Source organism: Plectropomus leopardus, chromosome 12 (genome assembly GCF_008729295.1).
Source record: "Plectropomus leopardus isolate mb chromosome 12, YSFRI_Pleo_2.0, whole genome shotgun sequence".
In the NCBI taxonomy this organism is placed as follows: domain Eukaryota; kingdom Metazoa; phylum Chordata; class Actinopteri; order Perciformes; family Serranidae; genus Plectropomus; species Plectropomus leopardus.
The window spans coordinates 5,451,340-5,473,329 of record NC_056474.1 but is presented as its reverse complement, the minus strand read 5'-3'; the positions used below and the strand labels follow the sequence as shown (position 1 = coordinate 5,473,329).

General features: G+C 39.3%; 1 protein-coding gene across 1 annotated transcript in view; it reads left to right on the top strand.

Annotated features, from left to right (window-relative positions):
- The window catches only part of LOC121951566 (collagen alpha-1(XI) chain-like), a 115,559-nt gene that overhangs the window by 29,158 nt on the left and 64,411 nt on the right, over positions 1-21,990 (top strand). Inside the window, exons 6-22 of the mRNA XM_042497943.1 lie at positions 4,294-4,383; positions 5,753-5,851; positions 8,482-8,775; positions 9,911-9,973; positions 12,084-12,125; positions 12,535-12,597; positions 15,675-15,749; positions 16,209-16,292; positions 17,610-17,666; positions 18,312-18,365; positions 19,004-19,057; positions 19,449-19,502; positions 19,599-19,652; positions 20,406-20,459; positions 20,563-20,607; positions 21,358-21,411; positions 21,691-21,735. Of these exons, the coding sequence (XP_042353877.1) occupies positions 4,294-4,383; positions 5,753-5,851; positions 8,482-8,775; positions 9,911-9,973; positions 12,084-12,125; positions 12,535-12,597; positions 15,675-15,749; positions 16,209-16,292; positions 17,610-17,666; positions 18,312-18,365; positions 19,004-19,057; positions 19,449-19,502; positions 19,599-19,652; positions 20,406-20,459; positions 20,563-20,607; positions 21,358-21,411; positions 21,691-21,735 (1,281 nt within the window). The remainder of the gene's footprint in view (positions 1-4,293; positions 4,384-5,752; positions 5,852-8,481; positions 8,776-9,910; positions 9,974-12,083; positions 12,126-12,534; positions 12,598-15,674; positions 15,750-16,208; positions 16,293-17,609; positions 17,667-18,311; positions 18,366-19,003; positions 19,058-19,448; positions 19,503-19,598; positions 19,653-20,405; positions 20,460-20,562; positions 20,608-21,357; positions 21,412-21,690; positions 21,736-21,990) is intronic.

The window sequence follows — 21,990 nt, the reverse complement described above, 5'->3', positions numbered from 1 at the left end:
TCATTCCCTCTTGACGTGAGCTGTTTGTTTACATTCCTCACTTCCTTTTCTCCTCTTGTGAGCTGAGCTAAACTGCCAATTAGAGTGATATCATTCACCCACGGGCTCTACCATTGCAGATCCCAGTTTAACATGATGAATCAGCAGATAAAAAGGCAGGAAATAGCTAATGGTGTGGAACAAACCACAGTAACTAGGGTGACAGACAGTCAGCGACAGCCCAGGGTTGTATGACGGCTGATCGTCGGCTCATTGTTAGCTTGGTGTGTCAGGGCTTTTACACAAAGTAGGGGGTTTAGCTTTCGGTCTGTCATGGATCCAGTTGTAGTGATGGTGCAACTAAATTGTGATATTACAACCAATTATGTTTATTGCCCTCCCACACAGATATTGCTCTGAATGAATCACCAATACTGACATCCAAATAATGCATGTCCTCTGAAGAATACCAAGTTAGGGGGAACTCATGGCAGAAAAATCCCTAAAAAATATTCTTAAGATAATAAATACACTTCTACACAAGTGAAAATAGAGATTTCTTAGACAAAATTTTAAAGAAAAATTCTGTTTGACTTTGTAAAAGAAGGTTGGGATGGTTTTAGGGATGAAAGAGGTAAAAATATAATGCTTTGAGGCACAGAGCGAATTAAGGTTTATTTGAAATACACCAGCATGAAAATAGCTAGATATATACAAAAAGCACAAACTATTCTCTCTGGATTATTTTTAGAAATACTACTCCAGGCAAAAGTACTGACAGACAGACTTGTTTGAGTCCCTATCAACTCTCATATGTGTCTTTCTTGAGCCTGTGTTTTACTGGTGGAAACATGCTGGCGTATCAAAAAACATTGTTGAGTTTGAAGTCATTTTCTCAAATTCAAATTTTATTGCTACTGGCTACAAAACATCACTTGTAGCCTCTTCAGCCAAATCTCTTAATTGAAATACAGCACTTTGTGTCAGGGCCTCATCTTTTTCTTTTTTTCATCTTCGTTTTTTTGTTATTTTGCTGCTTCAAGCCTTTTTTTGTCAGCTGACATTTTCCTTTAGTATTTCACTAAATAACTGATGAGCTCACACTGGAAACTTTTCCTTTTTCCCTGCCACGAAGTCTGAGCCCACTTTGGAGTGGCCCCGTGATTTATATCACTAACGAGTTTTGCAGGCTCTGCCCAGACTCCCAAGGAAATTTAAGCTTTTCCTTCCCCAGCTAGACTTCCAGTACCTGGAAAAGTAGACTTTAGATCCCTAGTTTGAAAAAAAAATAAAAAAAAATAAAAAAAAATCAGGAGCTGATTCTCTATTTGAAAAATATTGGCTGCACAGTGGGTACTGCGTCCTGGAAAATATTGCTTCATCATCAAGTGGCTCTTCAGCGCCAAGACAAGGAGCTTGTCAATTCTAAATAGACAGCAGGGAGCAGTTTGGTTTCAGGAACACTGTAAATCTGGTTTATTCATTGTTGGTTTTAGCTATAACAGGAATGTTTTTCCTACATTCCAGTTCAGTATTTTAAAGATTGATTTCATCCTGCACAACTGCAAAATATCTTATCCAGCGGACAAATCACTGTGTAGAAGCTGAAATCTCACAGCTCACCTTTTTGTTTTTTTACTGTTTGTGTACGTCGAGGTCTGAGCTAACTGAACTATCGCTCAATATTTCTTAAACCAAATCAGTACAATTCCACAAAAGCACGGAGCATAGCTTTGACCTTCACCTCTGAAGAGGCTCCTTGACCCGAGGCATGTCGTCAGCCACATGTCTGCAGCTGGGTTAAAAGAGGAAGAGGGAGCGATGCAGGAGAAAGAAGGGGGAGCTTTTTTTTTTTTTATGAGCCCACTTCAGCATTTACTCTTTTCATCCAAGCCTGTGGTGAAGGCCTTCAGCTAGCAGCCAAGCACTTCAACGCCATAAATCTTTATAAATCCTTCCTTCTCTCTCTGTCTTTCTCTGTATTTCTCCCTGACCCTCTCCCTCTCTCCTCTCAGTCAGTCGAGTTGGTCTGGCCAAGGCTTCTCTCTGTGTGACCTCCCTCTCTCTCTCTGGGCCACTGAGCGGAGGCTCGGCCAGCACTGCAGCAGCCCGTGGATCTTGTATTATTTTTATGAGCTTAGCAGCCGTCCAGGGACTAATATTTATCCCTGTGCTGATAGAGCGACGCATATCAGGGCCTGGTCTGTTAACTTAATCTTCTTCACCCTTTCTTTCATGATGTTATTAGAACTAAAAGTAGAAGAATTTTAACTTTTTGACATGACAATTGTGGTACGTGTGCCCATAAATGCCTGTCAGTATTGGTGATTCAATGGAATAGTTTGACATTTTGGAGAATCTATTTATTAGCTTCCTTGTAAAAAAAAATAGAGGAGAATGTCTTAACCACTCTCGTGTCTGTACAGGAAAAATGAGGCTACTACTAACAGCCGATTAGCTTAGCTTAGCTTTTCCTTCCTCCACAACGAAGCAGTGGGAAGCAGCTAGCCTAGCCAAACTAGAGGTAGGGATCACTTGACGCCTTACAAGACAAATTTATCACTGTACTTACATCATGATACCATTTTTTTGCGATTTTAAACACATTATGATAACATATTTTTGCAATACATAGTGATTTAGTACCTCTTTTCAACTTCAAATTACTTCTTCAAAAGAAAACTTAACATCTGTTTAACCCTATAAGATTAAGTTTACAGTCTGGTCATGTTGCTTCAATTCTTTAATTTTGCCACCAAATGTATCTAGTTGACTACAAAAGTTATCAATTTTAATATTCTACCAGGCAACCAAAAGATTCATTTATATTTGTAGTATTAATAATTTTAATAACCATAAAACAAATACTAAAAACAATACTTGGCCTCAGTGTACTGATGCAGTATTGGCATGCAAAATAAATCAGTGCCGTATCAATTTTTCCTTCCACCCCTAGGCCAAAGGTAAAAAAAAGCTGAATTTTTGGATGAATTAGTATTACATATAATGTACTTTTAAGTGTAAAATGTGTAAATACACATACTTGATGAAGTAAGGTCCTCATTTCGGTTGCTGTGTTTTAATCTCCACTCTTGATCCGAAAGGATCTGAATCTCAACTCTGAGTCAATACATTGATAGTAAATTAAAAAGACAGCTACTTTTGATCAACCTGTATCAGTTTCAACCACACCCAGTTCCACTTTATGACCCACCCACTCCTGATTTAAAGTAGTGATTTAGTTGGCTGAACAATTACAGATAATGGGGTCCTCATTCATCCCTAAAAACCAACTATCAGCATCTCTTAAGCTCACTAATTTACACGTTACCTTTTGTTTGTTCCCCTACCAAACCTGAAGTCGTAAAATGACAAATTGTGGTTTACGGGGACTATTTGTTGGTCTGGTGTACTGTGAGCTAAGCCAACCAGCTGCTAGGTGTAGCTACGCATTTAACAGACAAATATGTCTGTATTGCTCATATGAAGCTGGAGCCAAAAGATGATTAGTCTAGCCTAGCATAAAGTCTGAAAGCAGAGGTAAATAGCTTGCTTTGCAGAGGAGCAACTTCTCAGTTTTTGCATGGATTAAACAAATGACATTTGTGTAAATTAGTGAGTTTTGGTGATGCTAGTGTGCAGGCTAGCTGTCTCCCCATGCTCCCCATGCTCCCCAAGCCAACATAAAATGCTTTGGAGATCCAAAAGAAACCTCCAGTTCAATAAACTAGAGAGAGCAAACACATGTTGTTTTCTCACAAACTGGTTTTAACAGTGGTTTTACCCCCTGCTGTTGTATTCTGTATGTTCCCCTTAATTTACCAACATGGGATGAGTCAGGACAGCTTACAGTTCCTGTTTCAAAGGGCTCATTAATGAAACCCCAGAGCCATTGTTGGCATATGGAATTAAGTGGTAGTGGCAAGTTTTCACTGGCATCACATTAACCCTCTTACATCCTGTTGGAAGCAAACAAGAATTTTAATCGCTGTTTGCTTTGTTACAGACATGAACCTCTCAACAAGGTCATGGTTTTGGTTGAAAAAGTGGTGGATTGCTGCTGTCATCCATATGCACAATTTTCTAATATGGATGTGATATTTCCAGTACGTTTTAACATGCTATTTTCGAAATAGCATGATGACTTTAAATATTTTATTGATTAAATGTTTTTTGAATTTTTTTTAAACTGCTGTTTAAAAAATGATTGCGTCTTACTTGCCATGTAAATGATGTGCAGCATGTCTCTGGGACATGGTGGCGCCTTATTTACATGTTTGCTCTAATTACTACCCGTTCCTTTTTTCCTTACAGTACACTAACTATGATTATGGTGAGTTCTATGACTACAGTGAAGGAGAGTTAACCACTGACACTCCCCCAACTGAAGGAGCCAAGACCGAGGTAACACTTAATACTAATACAGTTATCATGGCTGTTGCAAAGGGTGTAGTTTTTTTTGTTGTTGTTTATAAACATTGGAGGGGGACACCTATGAAACAGGCGATTTGGGGGTAAAGTTTTGAACATCAAAAATTAAAGTTTCTATATTCTGAGGATTTTTTATGCAACACTCCATTTATGGTGTAAATGTCTTCAAAATAAAAGTCCTCTACTAATTCATGCTTTTAATGCAGGAGGGCAAATGCACATGTTCTAGATATTAAGGAGAACATGTCTCTTGGGTCCCCTCCATGAAATCTACACCTATTGCTGTTGCCATGAATAACACATATTAAAGCACTTGATGTCTTGTTGTCAACCTTGTCCGTCTCTTGTCACTCATTTTCAGTCTTCAGCCCTTTTTACACAGAGATCTTGCAATAGGGCCGCTACTGTTTTTAATGCTCCCTTTTCATTTTACAGAGGATCAAACTACGGCTGTATCGTGCTGCTCCAGTGTGTGATTTTAGACAGCATGCCGTCACCAATGATACAAAAGGGGCGTAACAGTAGCGATGTTTAACACAACAGCGTCTGCCTCTAGTGTGGCATGTAACATGTAATGTGCGTCAGTAGTTTTTTCGAAATAAAAATGGCATAACATGGCAGTAACAATCATTTACCGTATCTGTTATATGGCAGCTGATCTCGTCCTCTGCTGATAGGGGAATGAGCTCCCAAACCTCATGTATTTCCCAATTTGCAGACATTTATGACCACTGTTCTTCTTTGAATTAGCCGCTAACTGCTGCTAGTTGCCTTTCAAATCTCCCACGACTGGTTGTACACATACGCCATCAAAACATCATCCCCGTCACGTTCATGATCCCCTCCTGTCGGCTATCCCTTTTACATAGACATCAGTTCAAGACTGTTACTGCCTCTGTTGCTGGCTCCAAAGCAAGACAACTCTTTCCCCCATTCTAGGATTGTACATTTAATACAGAGCGCCAAAAGGCGGCATAACGGCGCAATAATAATCCCACTTTGAATGGGCAGTGTAAAAGGGGCTTTTAATTCTCTTTCTCCTTCTTCTTCCTCCACTTCCTGCTTCATCAGCATGTCTTGTTGACTGTCATAAGTTTTATTTGGTAACTTGTCTTTTAACCTTACTTGTTGCTTAACATAGACTACACATATACTTCACCATGACCATTATGATACTTGTATAGAAGCTTCCCAGATTTATAGGTGATTATCGCTCTTACGTTCACATGTTCAGAGAAAAATGTGTACATAAGATTTATACTCTTGAATATTATCCAAACTTAAATTTACCCATCTGAGATAAGTAATGCGTTCCCTGTGTGCTGTCCTTGCCTTATTTCAGACAAATGTGGGTGGAGATTACTACACGGGTGAGTATGATTACACCACAGTGGACGGAAGTCAGCCTGAAACTCCCACTGAGACTGCAGGACAAGGCGAGGTAAAACAAATTTTAAATATGAATATTTTTCATGACAGCCTCATCTGGTATTATAATGCAAAAATTAGAATTTTGTTTCAAATTATCCATCATTATGGTGGTAAAACCTCTGTGCGTCACTGACTTTTTATTAACCATGCATCCAATTAACATTTAGATTCCTATTTTTATAGTTACGGAATTACATGAAATTGCATTAAACTGCTTGGGTATCACAAACATATTTTTATAATCGTCTTTGGAGGTTTGAAAGCTAACAGTGCCTCACTGAGATCAAAACGCTCGCTCTACTCCTTGATTTCCATGAGAAACCGCCTCCTTCAAACAGAGTCTGGATAAAGGCCGAAGCAGGAAAACGTTGTCATTTAATGAACCGTGACCAATGGAAAATCAGTAGACAGACGCATCCCCTATGTTTCTGCCATATCCTGAATTTGGCAGATCCTGTCTTAATTTGTGCTAAACCATCACATAAAACACAACCTAATGAGGAACATTTGGGGGTTAAACTAAAACAATACGGCTGTGTGCTCCGCCAGCCAAATGTCTCTCGCTTGCATTGTGATGTACCTTGAGGTGGATAACACTGCTTCATTCAGCTTTAGACATTACATTCATTTAAAGTGACAGGCCAGGGGGCTAACCACGGAGACCAAACACATGCTCGACCATGTTGGAACACTTGTCTGATTACTGAGGACTGTGACGCACTGAGCAACTTGTATACAATGTCATAGGGTCGTAATGCCCATAGACCCAACACAACATGCAAAATACTACCGGTGGATTCTTTTGATATTAGTGTGTTGCGGTATTGTGTTGTCAGTGGCTGGCTGCACTTGGCAATACTGCCATGCTCTGCAGTCTGTACATGCATTTCGCTGCTGTCAGGTGCAAACCTCCTATCTCCAAACTTGTTATTTTTCAGGAATTAGAAAAATGCTGTGTTTTTAAAAGCATCCAATGGAGATAGGTTTAGTCACAAGTTTTTAAAATACATTTCATTGGCTGAGAAATGGTAAAACCCACTGTTAGACGAAGAAGGAGACCAGTAGAATCAATTCATGAAAAAAAAGAAGACATTGAAATGTGGAGATACAAAGTTTGTGCCAGACAGCAATGATTTTTTCCATTTTAGGGGCATTTTGCTCATCACTACTGCTTAGCTCTCACCTAGATTTAGCCGTGGATTGTGGTGTGGTAGATGCTGTTAGTTATTGGTAATGATATACCACAAATGTACAGTGTAGTAAATGAGATCAGAGATTCTTTTCCCAGTAGGTTACAACATACTTAGACTGACCGAAGGCCTGGAAAACGAGATTGTGATTCCAGGTTTTCCATGAGTGTGGGAACCTTGTTTAAAACTGGAAGGTTTTAGCCCTGTTTATGAAAATATTAGAAAAGGTTCCTGATTTGTTTAGAACATGGAGGCACTCTTTCTGAATGTTTAATCTCTAATAAACCAGCCTGAGAAATCTTTGATTATTTTAAGATCCCATAGAGTGACTTTTTGCAGTGTGCCAGATGCAAGCTGTTACACCGAAATTACACATGCCGAAAAACAACCAAAACAACTACTAACTGACAAAAGTCATGCAAATCTGCATGACAGGCCTGGATATTTTCTCTACATTCTCACTCAAGACGCTCACACTATTTTATGTCTAAATATTCATTTGAATATAACACTGACTGATAACTTTCAGCAAGCTTAGCTCAGTCTGATTTGCAAGGCAAAGCTTGTGAATCAAAGTACTTGTGCAGCCACATTTCCTCAATGCACCGATTTTCAAAACAGATACTACTTTCTACAAATTTTGTTGTGGTTAGCACTTCATCGGGTCTTAAATAGTTCTTGAAAATTGTATTTGACATTTTAGACAAAGACGGAAGAATAAGTTGTACGAATATTATGTCCAAATTACTTCACTAGTCTGTCATTTTACAGCATGAATACATTTGACAGTATACCATCACTTTCCTACAGAGCCCTTAAGGGGAAAGGGAAAAGAAAAAAAAATAGATGGATAAAAAAAAAAGACAGAAGAATTCTGGGTTCTCTCAAGACACTTTTGCAGAACAGAAAAGTTTTGCAAAGGAATGCAAAAATATCTCAGGAGAACTGAAAATTATTTTTCGTCTTTCTTTTCATCTATTTTTTCTCCCCCATGTCCCCTTAGGGGCTCTGTACTTTCCCACATTGTACCATATCTAACTGTTTACTTTTTAAAACCATCAGTGTGTCAAGATTTTGGGACATCTAACTTATTCTTATTGCTTTGCAAAAAAACTATTCCACACATAAAATATGATTATAGATGTTAATGTTAATAACAGTGCCTGTTGACAAAACGTATGTGATGTCTCACATAGTTTTGGATGCTGTCCCAAATACGAGACATGGATGTGTGCACAACTAAGATGAAAGTTCTTTTAAGGAGTTTCACTTAGTCAGTGTCCAATCATGTCAGTGTATTTAAGAGCTAAATATTAATGCCTTGACTTTGAAACATGTCATTAAAAAATAAACATGTGAATTAATAACGCTGTTCACATGATTTCATCTCACTAACCAAACCTCCATGTTCCCCTCTGCTGCCTCTTTGCGATGCCTGGATTTACCCTAGAACTATGACGGGGAAATAGTGGATGATTACATCACTGGTGTGGAACAGGTCGGGGTGGACCCCACTGTTGCTGCGGAAACCGCTGCCCCAGTGGACCCCCAAGTCAAGGCGGACCCTGCCACTGATGTGTATGAGTTTAAGGAATACGACCTGAAGGAAGAGGTTGTAGAGAAGCCGTACGATTATGGCGAATATGAAGATTATGGCCCCACTGACGCCAAGCCTACATCAGCAGCATACGAGGACGAGTTTGGTCCTGGTGTCCCAGCAGAGACAGACATCAGAGAGAGCAATGTAAGTGTTGGAGTGGTTAGGAGTGATGGTGGGAGGGAGGAAGAATGGTTGTTTTAGGAATGTGGAAAGATGGTGAAGATGTTGGCTTTTGTTTTGTTGGGTGCCCTTTTTTGTTTGTTGTTTCTGAAGGTTTCGGGTTATAGCTTGGAGCATCCTGCATAAACAGAAATACACCAGCATGCACAAACACACACCTTGTCTATCTAAGTCTCCTACAGATAAACAGATGTTGACCCAGCTGTCAGCACAGACACGCCCTCCCTAACCTTTGGCCTCAGTGACCTTTGCTGTTTATCAAAGACATGCCCCTCCATTGTTATCACACCATTGATCTGCTTTGGATTACCTGATAACAAACGAAGTCTTTGCACATGTTTATTTATTAAATCCATCTAGATCAATATCTTAAACCAGACAGAAATCTCTGCTGAGCCAGTGTCTATCATGGCGAGTTTCCAGCTCCCTTCCTTGCCTCGGGATCCAAATTCTTATAGGCAGGAAGTGACAGTGTCCCTGTCTGGATGTTGGCCTGAGATCTGTCTGCCTTGGCTTTATCTGAACCGCTCTATTAGTGCTCTCCACTCTCAGGACACCGCAGCCCGAGTCCGTGACTTTCTCAAAAAGAGTTTCCTCTTCAAGCTAAAATGTACAATCTAGTGGTTTTTGGACACCCTGCTGTAGGTGGTTTGTGAATTCTTCTCATGTGAAGTCATTGTATGGATAGTGTCAGGTAACGACCTCTGCATTTGTGCACAGTTGGGGTCTTTTTGCAGTTTCTGGCTTTGGGGAAGCTAATAGGAGTCAGTCTAAATTATAGCTTCTTGCAAAATGATTCTTGATGTGTATTTTTCCAGCAGGCAGAGAAAAAAAATCATCTTTTTGCTTTGAGAACTACCTAAATCCTTTAAAGCGTGCAGAACACTAGTCAGCACTTTGCTGAGCTTTTCTTAGCAGTTTTCTTGGTATTTCAAGTAACCCCTATAAAAGAGGAGACACCCAAAAGGACAGAATATCCGGGTGCTGCCTCAGTTTTTCCATTTTTGGCTTTCAGACCGTTAGATTCTTTACCCTTAATTATAAATGTCTGGCCTGTTAGCTGGGTAAAAAGCTCACCTGGTCTGTCTTATGTCTGTAGGTGGGAGGACACAGTTACCTGGGACAAAAAGGAGAGAAGGGTGAACCTGCCGTCATTGAGCCAGTAAGTGGATTATTATGCTGCTGTGATTAAATACTGATAATAAACATCATATTTTAAACCAAGTTTGACATCCAGCGCTCCAATGTTGAAAGTCACATTCATAAATTTCTTCTAAGCTAAATCTGTAAAACAAAAAAATGAATTCAAGATAATGCTGTAAATAAAGGACGTTAGCCTATTGTTAAATCCCTAGCCACTTCATTTTTATTTAGTCTTTTATCACAGAAAATCCATCAAATTTGATAGGCTACCTAACTACCAAATAATTGGAAAGATAGCCACCCATATATTTTTTAGCAACCCAACCAGTTGCTAAAAAGCTAACAAGTTAGCTAGCTATTCATATATGTTAGCATACATGGATTGATAGCTATCGCTAACCTTTCCCCACATTAGCTTACTAACCAATAGCTAAATAGCCAGCCACTAAACTTTTATTAAGTCTTTTATGGTTGATATTACAGCTAATGTGATAGCCTTGACTGGACATGAAAGCAGCACTTATGCCGTATTCATGTGATGTTGGGAGGTTGTAATTTCCCAGTTGGAGAGTGTTTAAAGAGGAAGTTTGAAATTGATATTTAATACATGAATTAATAAAAAAGGTTTCTTACCTTTGACCAAACATTGACTTTTGACCGCTATGTTTATGCGTTTATAAAATAATATTGTTATCAATGTTAGTATACTCGCCTGGCATGCTTTATAGTTAATTTTGTTTTTGCTTGCTACAGCTAATAGATACATTTATTAAATTATGCAACTACTAAATTTAAATAATAGCAACTAAGAACAAGATAATGAAATATTTAATTTTTTATTGTCATTTGTTGACACTGTTTCCATGCTTTCTGCCATTTCTGCTGCCCTGAAACGTCATGTAAATGTCACAACTTGGCAACTCAGGTATCTGGTAATCTCTGGTAATTATGACTTTGGAGGGCCATTCACGTGCTCATAGTTAATATGGTAAAATGCAATATTTCTGAAGAGCATGTGAAGGAAGCGTTAAATGGGGTCGTGTTTACCATGCTCAAGATAAGAGTCTATATGAACGCCCCCCTCTGATGGTATTCACAACCTCATAAGTGGAAATTTAAGAACTTAAAGTTCAAGACGTTCTGTTCACGACTTTCCATGACGTGAACATGATTGAGTGCAACATTGTATGTTAGCATATGATGGCTTTCCTGCTGGCTATTTAGCTGCCTATCTGACATTAGTTACCTAGCCAGTTCTTAAAAAGCTAGCAAGATAGCTATCTATCAGTGTATGTTAGCACAGTGATTTCCAAGTGGTGGGTCGTGGCCCAAAAGTGGGTTGCATGTCAATTCTGAAATGACCGCAAGTGACCCTCAAACATGTCAAGCTGGCAAGATAGCTATCTAGCTATTTTGTTTTATCTTTCTTTCTTTTGCTTGGTTGGTATGTTATTCTAGCTGACAAAATGTTCAGATAAGTGGCATATTTCATATTTAGTGACTGGCTTTCTTATTAACTGAATTACACTAAATAGGTCTTTAAACGTTCTAAATCAGGCTCTCTGCATATTTTCATTCATTCTTTTATTTATTCTCTTAAACAAATAAAACAATAGATATTTATTTCATTTCTCGTTTACATCCATATGTGTGTATGTTTATTTATTTCAGTTTCATGCATTTTTAAATTTCCCCAGAGCACTTACAACTTAGACTCTTGATGAGATTTAACATGCATCTTTGGATGTAGACAAAACAACCGCTGTCTACACAAAATGCAGCATGTACGGCAAAGTACATGCGTTCTTTATAGAGCCATCCTATACAATTTACCACTACAGGCTAAACACTGACTGAAATAGAGGCTGCAGTTAACGTCTCTCCTCCCATGCCATCTGTACCACCACAGGCCCCCATTCAAATCTTTGACCACACACACACACAAACATTATAGAAAAGAACATCAGATAGCTGAAGCATTGTTAACGTCTTGAGCTTGTAGCTATAAGTAAACTCCTCAACCTCAAACCCAAAGCACCCTCCGGCTCTCATTTTCCCCCAATTCTCCTTTGCCTGCGGATTTACAGGCTGCCCTATAATGCTACTGTATCCACTTTTTCCTTTTTCAGGGGATGCTTATAGAAGGACCCCAAGGAGCCCCCGGCCAAGCAGTGAGTATCACATTCTCCCACACTCCTGTCTGCCTTCCACAGATGGAGAACAGCTAAAGAGGGAAAAAATGTCTTTATGGAAAGAGCATCAGCCCTGATCGCCAATGAAGCTTGAGTTGGGAGAGACAGTCAAAATGTGTATTTGTGCATGAACGTGTGTGTGTGTGTGTGTGTGTGCGTGTCTCTGTGTGAGTGAGTGCAAGAGAAGGAAGGGGGGTTGGGGGCTATTTTATATTGAGGCTCATTTCTTTCTGAACCCATGTCTTTGCTTCTGTCTTTGTTGGCCCATGCATGTGAAGTACTGGATAGGCTGCATGTGGTGGGAATGCTGGTTAGCAGGAGTTGGGGATATAATATGCTAAAGAGTGTGTGTGTCTGTGTCTGTGTGTGTGTGTGTGTGTGGTCTTAGGGTGTTCCTGGTACCCCAGGATTGCAGGGTCCTCCAGGTCCCCCAGGAGATCACGGTGAGAGGGTGAGTGAAGACTGGTCTCATTTCACAGCTGAATACAGATGTTTTTCTACTCTTCATGGACATTGTAGACTACAAAAAACAAATTATGTTGTCACAAATCACCTTAGATGAGTTGCAACCAAAACATATTTTTCTAGCCTATAGTTGATTAAAAAAAAGCACTAAAAATACTAACTTTAACCTTAGCAGTTCATCTTGTGGAATTATGGGAATCAGCATATATATAAACGCCCCTGCATTTGTCTTCTTTACTGGATAGCTGTGAAGTACAGTCTCAATGCCATGGAATGAATAACACAATTGGATACAGCTTACTCCTGCAGCAGTAGGGGGGATTAGCATAAAGTGGTGCAGGGAAATGAGATGCCCATAAACTGTCAATATACCAACAAAGACAAGTTCTCAGAAACAGCTGTGTTGGTGTGCTGCAGAACCTGTGAGAAGCTCCAGCTTGCTATAAAATGTGTCCTCAAACTGGTTTTCCCAGCACCTTGGGATGCCACTCCTTCATTTGATTGATTGGATGACACAGAATAAGTGCCTGTCCCCTCCAGACGGCTGGATCTCAGCTTGTTTTTCACAAATGTGATGATTGCCCTGCACCCCTCTTTCATCACCCTTTTAGCAAAAATATATTCTGTCTCTGGAGGTTAACCCTTTAATTGCTGACCAAAAAATCTGCACCTCCTTACAGTGCGTCCAGCAGACATTGCCGGTACAAAAGGCTTATTGTTCCCTAAGTGATCAGAAAATATTTTGTTGGTCCAAAAGTCTCTCCCCCTCCCTTCATTTCCTCCCATGAGAAACAGGCTTGCTGAGGATTGACGGGGGCATTAAAAGTGACTCGTTTCTGTAGTCTTGCGGTTTTCCGTTGCGCAGTATCCGCCTGGACTCGACGTTTGATCGGCTCATTTCTCTCATGATCACCGTCTCCCTTCTTTCCACCCAAACACCACTTTCCCAGGCATGTAGGGCCGTCATTAACACTAGATGCCGCTATGCTTACTACATCAGCAGTGGATGGAGAGTATTTACCACCTCTGGGAAGAGGCAGATGGGAACACATGGCATCAATTTGAGCAGTCTGAGATTGCTGCACATGACAAGACTGCTAAATAGATTTTCTGGAAACACTGGGTACTGCTCAGTCTTGATCCTTACGATAAGTTTTTGTCTTTATTAAATCAAACTCTACTCTTCAGTATAATTGAACTGTTTGTTCTTACTGTCATTATTCAGTATGAGTAACTTTTATGTAATTGTTTTGCTTTTGGATATTTTGTCATGAAAGTCGGTACAGACTTTCATGGACTGCAGAGGATGAATCTTGAAGACATTGGTGAACTTTTCATCTAGCACCAAATATGCCTTTCCGTCTGTCCCGAATCTTTTGTACATGACAAGATTGTCCTGACCATAATGCTAAAATAGGATGCTAATACCCTGCACTGTCTCTTATTAAAGTTAAAGGAATACTGCACCCCCCAAATAATTTTTTATATATCAGTTACTCACCCCATGTTACCTTGTACTCATGAATGAAAAGTTGTTTTTCTCACATGCCTCTACGGTGAACAGAGAATAAAAGAAACAAACAGAAAATTCTTAATAAATTGAAGTCATAGGGGTCCACATGTGTCCTTGAAAAGTCATGGAAAAATGTTGAAATTTTGTCCATAAAATTTTGTCCATGTGTGGGAACCATGATAATCCTAGTCTTATTTATCCAGTCATATGATTCATATGATGTACCAAAAACATGCAATTTGTGCTGAAAGTTTTTTTCATTCACCACAGAGGAATGCAAAATTTTCCCCAAAAAATCCACGGTAAAACAGGGTGAGTAAGTAATACACAAATGATCATTTTGGGGGTGTAGTGTTCCTTTAATTTTTTAGCCTGTGATGGGAATTATACTCTCACAGGGCTATAGCTGTGGATTTCTAGTCTTGTTTTAAAGTCAGTGCTCTCCTACAGGCAATATCCCCAGGCCAGCTTAACGAAAATACACTCTTTGTCTTTACTCGTGATTGAATCCCCTGTCTTATTCTTCTCGGTGGGATTAGTCAATTATCTCTTTGGAATGAGCAACAACAATGCAGACTGTAGCAAAGCACCTTCCCACTGAAATTATTATTGTAGATAAAGAAAGAGTGTGCCATGAACAGATTAGCCTTCAGTTTCTGCGCTATTACTGTTGTTGCTTGTTAGTACTGATATCAGGTTTGTTTTTTTTTGTTTCAATTTGCAGAGCAGCTCCAGGGGATTAAGGAGAGCAAGGGAAAATAATCATCTCATGGGAAAATATTTGGCTTGCTTGTTAGCTGCATCTAATTAACTGTCCCTAGTTACTCACTGGTACACAAGTTAACAAAATAGTTTATAATCAAAGTTCAACACTTTAAGGATGTGTTTGTTAAGAACAATGCTATATAAATCCTTTGAATAGCATTATTGTAGTTAACTCTTTGAAATCAGGAGTGATGTAACTTTCTTTGTGCTGCTTTCAGATGGCTTTCATTAATTTTTAAACCTTTGAACCCTGAGCATATTGGTGCGATTTCTGTCAAAAACATAAGAAAAGACAAAGAGCTACCTCGTAAAAAATGTTTCACAAATTGCAAGAAATTAGAAGATTTAGAAAATTATTTTTAAAAAGCTAGGGAAAATAAGCTGGGAGAATATAAAGGGAAAAAAGCTAGGGAAAAAACATATTTGTAATTCTCATTTTTTTCCATATTTAAAATTATTTTACAGAATAATTGTATTTTATTCAGCACTTTTTCCAGGTAATTTTGTGTTTTGTTTTGTTTGGCTAATTATAAGGTAACTTTCTTTCTTTTTCTTTTAATTTTTACTAATTTCTTGCTAATTTTTGGGTCCTTTCTTCTTTTGTTGCCCATTGCCTTATTTCAGTGTTTTTGAAAGAAGTCAAGCCACTTTGCCCAGGTTACACAGGGTTAATGGAGATTTTATATTCTTCAGACACTGACCTCAGCTCCAATAGCATTCACAATGAGACATGCTATCTTTGTACTTAGAGAAGAGCCAACTCTCTCCCTCTTCTGATTCTGCAGGGTCCTCCAGGGCGTCCCGGTCTTCCCGGTTCAGACGGTGTCCCTGGGCCTCCAGGTACCATTCTGATGCTTCCAGTAAGTCCTGCCGCTTTCCACATGCCCACTGGGCTGTCTGTCTTATTTCCCTCACATACTGTACAACCCTTCATGTCAGGCACTAGCCCGTGAACTCGCTTCATTTAGTAAGTTTACCTCATAGCATCACCAGTAGGCCAAAGGATCGCAACCTTATTTTCTTTGGGTTACAAATCACTTACCTTGTAAATGTCAGCCAGTGCAATGGAGTGGAACCAGTGACTGAGGCTTTGAAAAGCGTGGTGACACAATTTCGTGTGTGTATGTGTGTATGCTGCCTGTGCTTTCATGCCAGCATATGTATGTATGTGTGAATGTGGCATGGTGACAGCTTTACAGGTACAAAAAAAAAAGATTTAAATACACACTCATCGGGGGAGACTATTAGACGTCTCACTCTGTTAAAGAGACAAGTCCATTTGTTTTTAATTGTGTTTCTTTGTGTGTTGTGGTTGACAGTTCCGTGCGGGCGGTGAGGCACACAAGGGACCCGTGGTTACAGCCCAGGAAGCTCAGGCTCAGGCCATCCTTTCTCAAGCTAGGGTAAGTCTGAGTGGTGCATCTCTTTCAGTATTTAGGACACTTTACCATAATTATCTGTGCCTCTGTGTACTCTCATTAGCTGCGATTTAACTGAATGCAGTTCAGATAGCAAATTAAGATTCAAATTCTAAGAAATAATGAGGACCAACTTATGAAAAACACAATTATACATATCAAATGGCCCATAAAGAGTTGTAAATAATGAAATCACTATTCACAACTCCCACTCATTCAATAAATTGCCTAAATTCCAAAATATGAACCTGTGCCAGGTTAGGTAGTATATAAAACCACACCAGATGTTCACACTCCCTCAGGGGTCTTGATAACCATAACGCTGCTGAAAAACAGGCTGACTTTTGCGGCTGTAAGCAAGGTGTGATCTATAGTAGAACACATGGAGGTCATTAAATGGTGCACAAACACTGGATATTCACAAATTCACAACACTCTATGGAGCTGGAGGGCTGCCAGGAATGGTGAAACTGTGTTTAGTAACATCTTGAAAGCACTTGCCACCTCACTATATTTGTCCTTTATGCCAGCGGTTTGGCCCGAGACAGGAAAAAGAAAGCGCAAAGAGAACTGAAGGGTCAAACTTGCTGAATTCTCTTTGACCTGCACTCTGGAAATGTTCCCTCACACCTGCCACAATGCAAATACGGATATGTGAGTTGGTCTTAAGTGCAGCACAGGGTATGAACTGCTTCTATTTAAATTAGTAAATTCGCTCATTCAGGCCGCAAATAAATCCCAGACAACTTTTTTGGCAGTGCAGGACTGTGGTCAACCATGAACAGGAACAAAGACCAGAGTGGTAAACCCTCAACGAGAACAAAGAAAAGTTGGTGCATGCCATACAAAAGCTAAATTAGCTTTTTATTACTGTTTTATTTTCTTTATTCTTTATTCCCTTTGGTTTTAAGCCCAGTTAGCTGAGTGAATGTCGTGTCAAATTCAGTTTCACAAATTCTTGCTTCTGTACAGGAACTACGTGTAGCATTTTTATATCCGCGCCACATTCATTTTGCAGTATTAGAAATATCCCATAAACAAGATTTTACATGTCATGGTCTTCATCTTGAGAGTAAAAAGTAAGAATAATCCCACTTATTTTTAATCTTTTTAAAGAAGTTTCAAATGCTAACAGATTTACTGGAAAGAAAACATAACATGCAGACATGGCTGCACTTCAAATGCTAAACATGCGTTGTCATTCTTTTTGCTGAGGAAGAAAAAGGTGTTTTTTGCACATTTATTTGTGTCGACTTTGTTAGCTGACTGGTGGTTTATTGGTTCTTTCTTTCTGATCCACAGCTGGCTATGAGAGGTCCTCCCGGGCCAGTGGGCATGGCAGGAAGAGCCGGTCCTGTGGTGAGTCCCTTATGAAAACCCTCTCCACTCAATCACACACGCACCATCCTATCAATATACTTACTGTGGCATCCATTCATTTCACAGTTGATGAAAAGCACATTAGGTGATTAGCTCTTGTTCCTGAGAAGGGTTCAACTCAGCATTCATCATTTCCTAACACACACCCATGAATGCGTAATGCACGCACTAACACACACGCCACCTTCCTCCCTATCAGTCTGTGAGCACATTTATTCATTTATACATGTGATATCCATCATGCGTGACAAAAAACACTTAGGTTTGGCAAATTATTTGTGCTAGTTACAGGATGACCTCTCACACATAATTGAAAACCGATTATAGCTAAGGCCTTCCATTTGTTTTGGGTGTGTCTCCCACACGATCAGTGCCTTAATGCTTTTCTCAAACAACATGTGAACGTTACACCAATCCTGTGGCTCTTGGACACCGGAGGGATATTGTACACATGCAGACATGCTCCAGGAGGTCGTTTTATATTCACGATCCAAGATTGAAATCTTTTATTACATGTGTTTGGATTTGCGTTTCTAGGCCAAATGATGGGATGAGCAAATATTTGGCTTCACTGCAATGTATTCATTCATTAAATCTGTGTGTCTGTGCTTTTAATTTTAACAGGGAGGTCCTGGTGCTGCCGGTCTTAAGGGTGACTCTGGTGACAATGGACCACAGGTGAGATGAGTACCTTTTTTTTTTTTTTTAAAATACAAAGAACATATCATTTTTGTTAAACCCTTTTTTGATTTGTACCAGAAAAAGTGGTGGGTGAAAAATTCGATACGGCATACTGTTGTAAAATTTTGCGTGGCAATATTGTATTGAAACAGATGCCAAGCACTGCTTTTTTATTTAATATTATTTATGAAATTGTTAAATTTAATTTGCCTACTAGAAAAAAAAGTCAGTTGCTTTTTTTAAATTTAACTAGATACATTTTGTTGTAATAAAAATGACTGGAGTGAGATGAACTGTCTGAAAACTATTTTATTAGATAAAAGAATTGTTGAAAAAGTTTTTCTTTGGGAACATTATTTGCAGTTGAGGGAAAAAAGTCAATAAATTGCAATATATTGCAATATCTGTTTCTGAAATACTCTGCATATTGTATAATGTTTAAAATGGCAATAATATTGTATTGTGACTTAGGCATCGTGATCATGTATCATGGGGCCTCTAGTTATTCCCACCACTAACAAAATAGCTCATTTTTGTTTTTACTTTCAAACATCTCAGCAAAAAGAAAGCCTAACATAAATAATGTTTTCAATCTTTAATGTTTTATTTAAAACATTCATGCGTCTTCCCCACAGGGACCCAGAGGTCTTCAAGGTCCAACTGGTCCACCAGGGAAAGCAGGAAAGAGGGTAAGAGTTCTTTGTAGGCTTAACCAGGATGTTTTTATACTTAATCATTTTATTTATTATCTCTTCCAGAGCAACACTGCATTGCAGCAGAGGATTACATTTGAATTCACAAATTTCTAGTATTTCATGCCAACAAGTTTGCATTGATGAATGCTGCAGTGCCCAAAGAGAAGAGTTTCAAACATGGCTGGATTTCAAATGAGTCAGCTGTACTCAATAACGTTCTCTGCGTGTTGTGTAAATTCATAAAGGCATGTTTATTTAACTATAAACTAGTTAGAGAAATGATCGAATCTTGCCTGTGTCTATCCTCCAGAATCATCAAAGATAGTTAAATATTTTTCTAATGGGATTTCCATGTAGCCTGACATGATCTTTGTGTGTCCTCCAGGGTCGTAATGGAGCTGATGGTGCTCGAGGGATGCCAGGAGAGGCGGGGCCCAAGGTGAAGTGCTCACAGGGTCATCAAATTTCGTGAGCGTCTGTGGGATGCATTTGAAAAGTTTGTTAAAGCTAACCACTTGTTGCTGTGCTGTTTCAGGGTGACAGAGGTTTTGATGGCCTCCCTGGTCTTCCTGGAGAAAAGGGACACAGAGTAAGTATCACAAGAGAGATAGAAGTCTTTAACGTATGTCCTCTGACCTCAACAACCCCCAAACTATCTCCAAAAATAAGATCCTACAGTCTCTCATTTCTAGACCCCAAAAAAAATCTCACTGATCACAGTCATTGCCTCTGTACACCCTGTCCTTACTGCAGCATCAGGGCTGATTGGTAGCTCAAAGGCCGCCTCCCATCCATCTCATGTACACTACGATGTTGAGAGATATGAATCTTGAACCAGCTGAACTCATTAGGGCGTTTGACCCACTTATGCGAGGTGGGACCGACTCCCGAACCACTTAACCAGGCCTGGAGGCGAATGAGGAGTGCTGAATTTGGTGTTTGTGGAATTCGGGCCCTGCGTAGAGAGCCTAAAGATCACAGAGGGTGTATTTCTGGACTGCCTTTCATGCTTTATCCTATACTGAGTAATTACAGGGCCACTCGAGGTAGGCGAGTTCTTATAGAGCACTTGAAATGCTGGAAACCATATAGCTCCATGCCAATTGTGGTGACCATGCTTACTGTAGATTAAAGGCAGTTTGTTGCCATTTTTTGTTACTTTCGTCCACCATCGTTTTTTCTATATTTTCTGAATTTTTGACCCCGTTATCATACGTTTTCGAGAAATACATTTGAGGATATTTTTTTTCTCTCTTTTAGCTGCAGGGATCAAGCTTGTGGGTTCTCTTGTTACCTCCCGCTCCTTGTTGATTTTCCGTTTTCTGTGATCTTTTCCCTCCAGGGAGAACAGGGTTCTACAGGTCCTCCAGGACCTCCAGGAGATGATGGCCCAAGAGTATGTAGCACAACAGTCACCTTATAACTCATACTTCTTCTTAAAAGTCATAAAAACAACTCCACATTCCTTATATTGCACTTTTTTTACTGTCTATCCAAAGGGTGAAGATGGCCAGGTTGGACAGAGAGGAGTAGCTGGAGAGAGTGTAAGTATTTATTATCAGATGACACATTTGGACCAGATTTGCAAAACTCCACCTTATTACATCAAGAGAAAATAAGAATATGATGAATATGTGACCATCATGTTGCTGATTTCCTTTCCTACATTAGGCCTTCCCCTCAGTCCTTCCTCTACTTTCATTTTGGCAATTATTTAAACATGCAGCCTCGCCCTCCTCTCCTCTCGAAACTCTAACGACATTCCTGCCTGCAAGGACCATTTGTAATCTCGACCTTGCCGAGACAGAACGGCTCTGAATAATAGATCAGAAAATAGAACCGGGTAATGTGTTGTTCTGTCATTACCCACGAGAAACTGCTGCATTCTGCTTTGTTCGGTGCAAATGGACCATAGAGTTGCATGAGAAATGGTTTTTGCTCCCTGTCATACCCGAAACAACATTGTCCTTTTAAAGACATAGTTGTGAGGCATTTCATCACACATGCTTGTACATTAGATCAAAAAGCACAGTAAGTGCAATGATTTTAAATGCGTGACTTAAGATAAACTGTTCTTGCACGCTCCCTGAAATGCACCTGCTGTTACCATACATCACCACAAGGGGTCAGAATTTCAGACTCTTGAGTCGAAACAGTTTTGAGGATTTTCAGCGCACCTAATAATCAGTATATTCAGTTTTTATTTCAGTTTCAGACAAATCAGCATGAATGACTATATATTTAAGTTTTATTTGACATAGTTTTCTTTAACCTGTGTGTGTCTTGATATACAGGGTCCCAGAGGTTTGCTTGGCCCCAGAGGGTCTCCAGGACCTGGAGGACAGCGTGTAAGTACAGCTCCTATATCACTTAATCTTAAAATACTCACAGAGTTCTCACAGTCATGGAAAACCTGGAAAATGGTCATGGAAGTACACAATCACATTTTTCAGGCCTGGAATAGTCACTGAGTTGATAAATATCATTAAAAAGTTTTGGAAAAGATTTGTGAAATGAAGTTTTGACAGAATTTTTCCGTTGCCAACCTTTCGCATAATGTAACGTAACAGCAAATTCATTTGTGTTTTAGCTCAATTTATTCATTGTGAAATTTCTTATCTATTCAGGGTCTTCCTGGACTTGATGGGCAAGCTGGTCCTAAAGGAAACATGGTAAGAAATACTTGTTTTTCAATTTTATTTTTATTTGCCACTTTTTAACACAACAGATGCAAAAGAATACTTTTTTTGTTTACAATATTTCCAATAATAATGCCTGTGTAGTGCAGATATGGCACAGTTTACAGGACAGTTATATTTCTTTTCTTTCCCCTGCTTTTATTTTTTCTTCACCGTTTTTTGTAAAGGAAGAAGAGAATATATTATAAACCCATATCCACATTTGCTTACTTGCTTACACATACACAT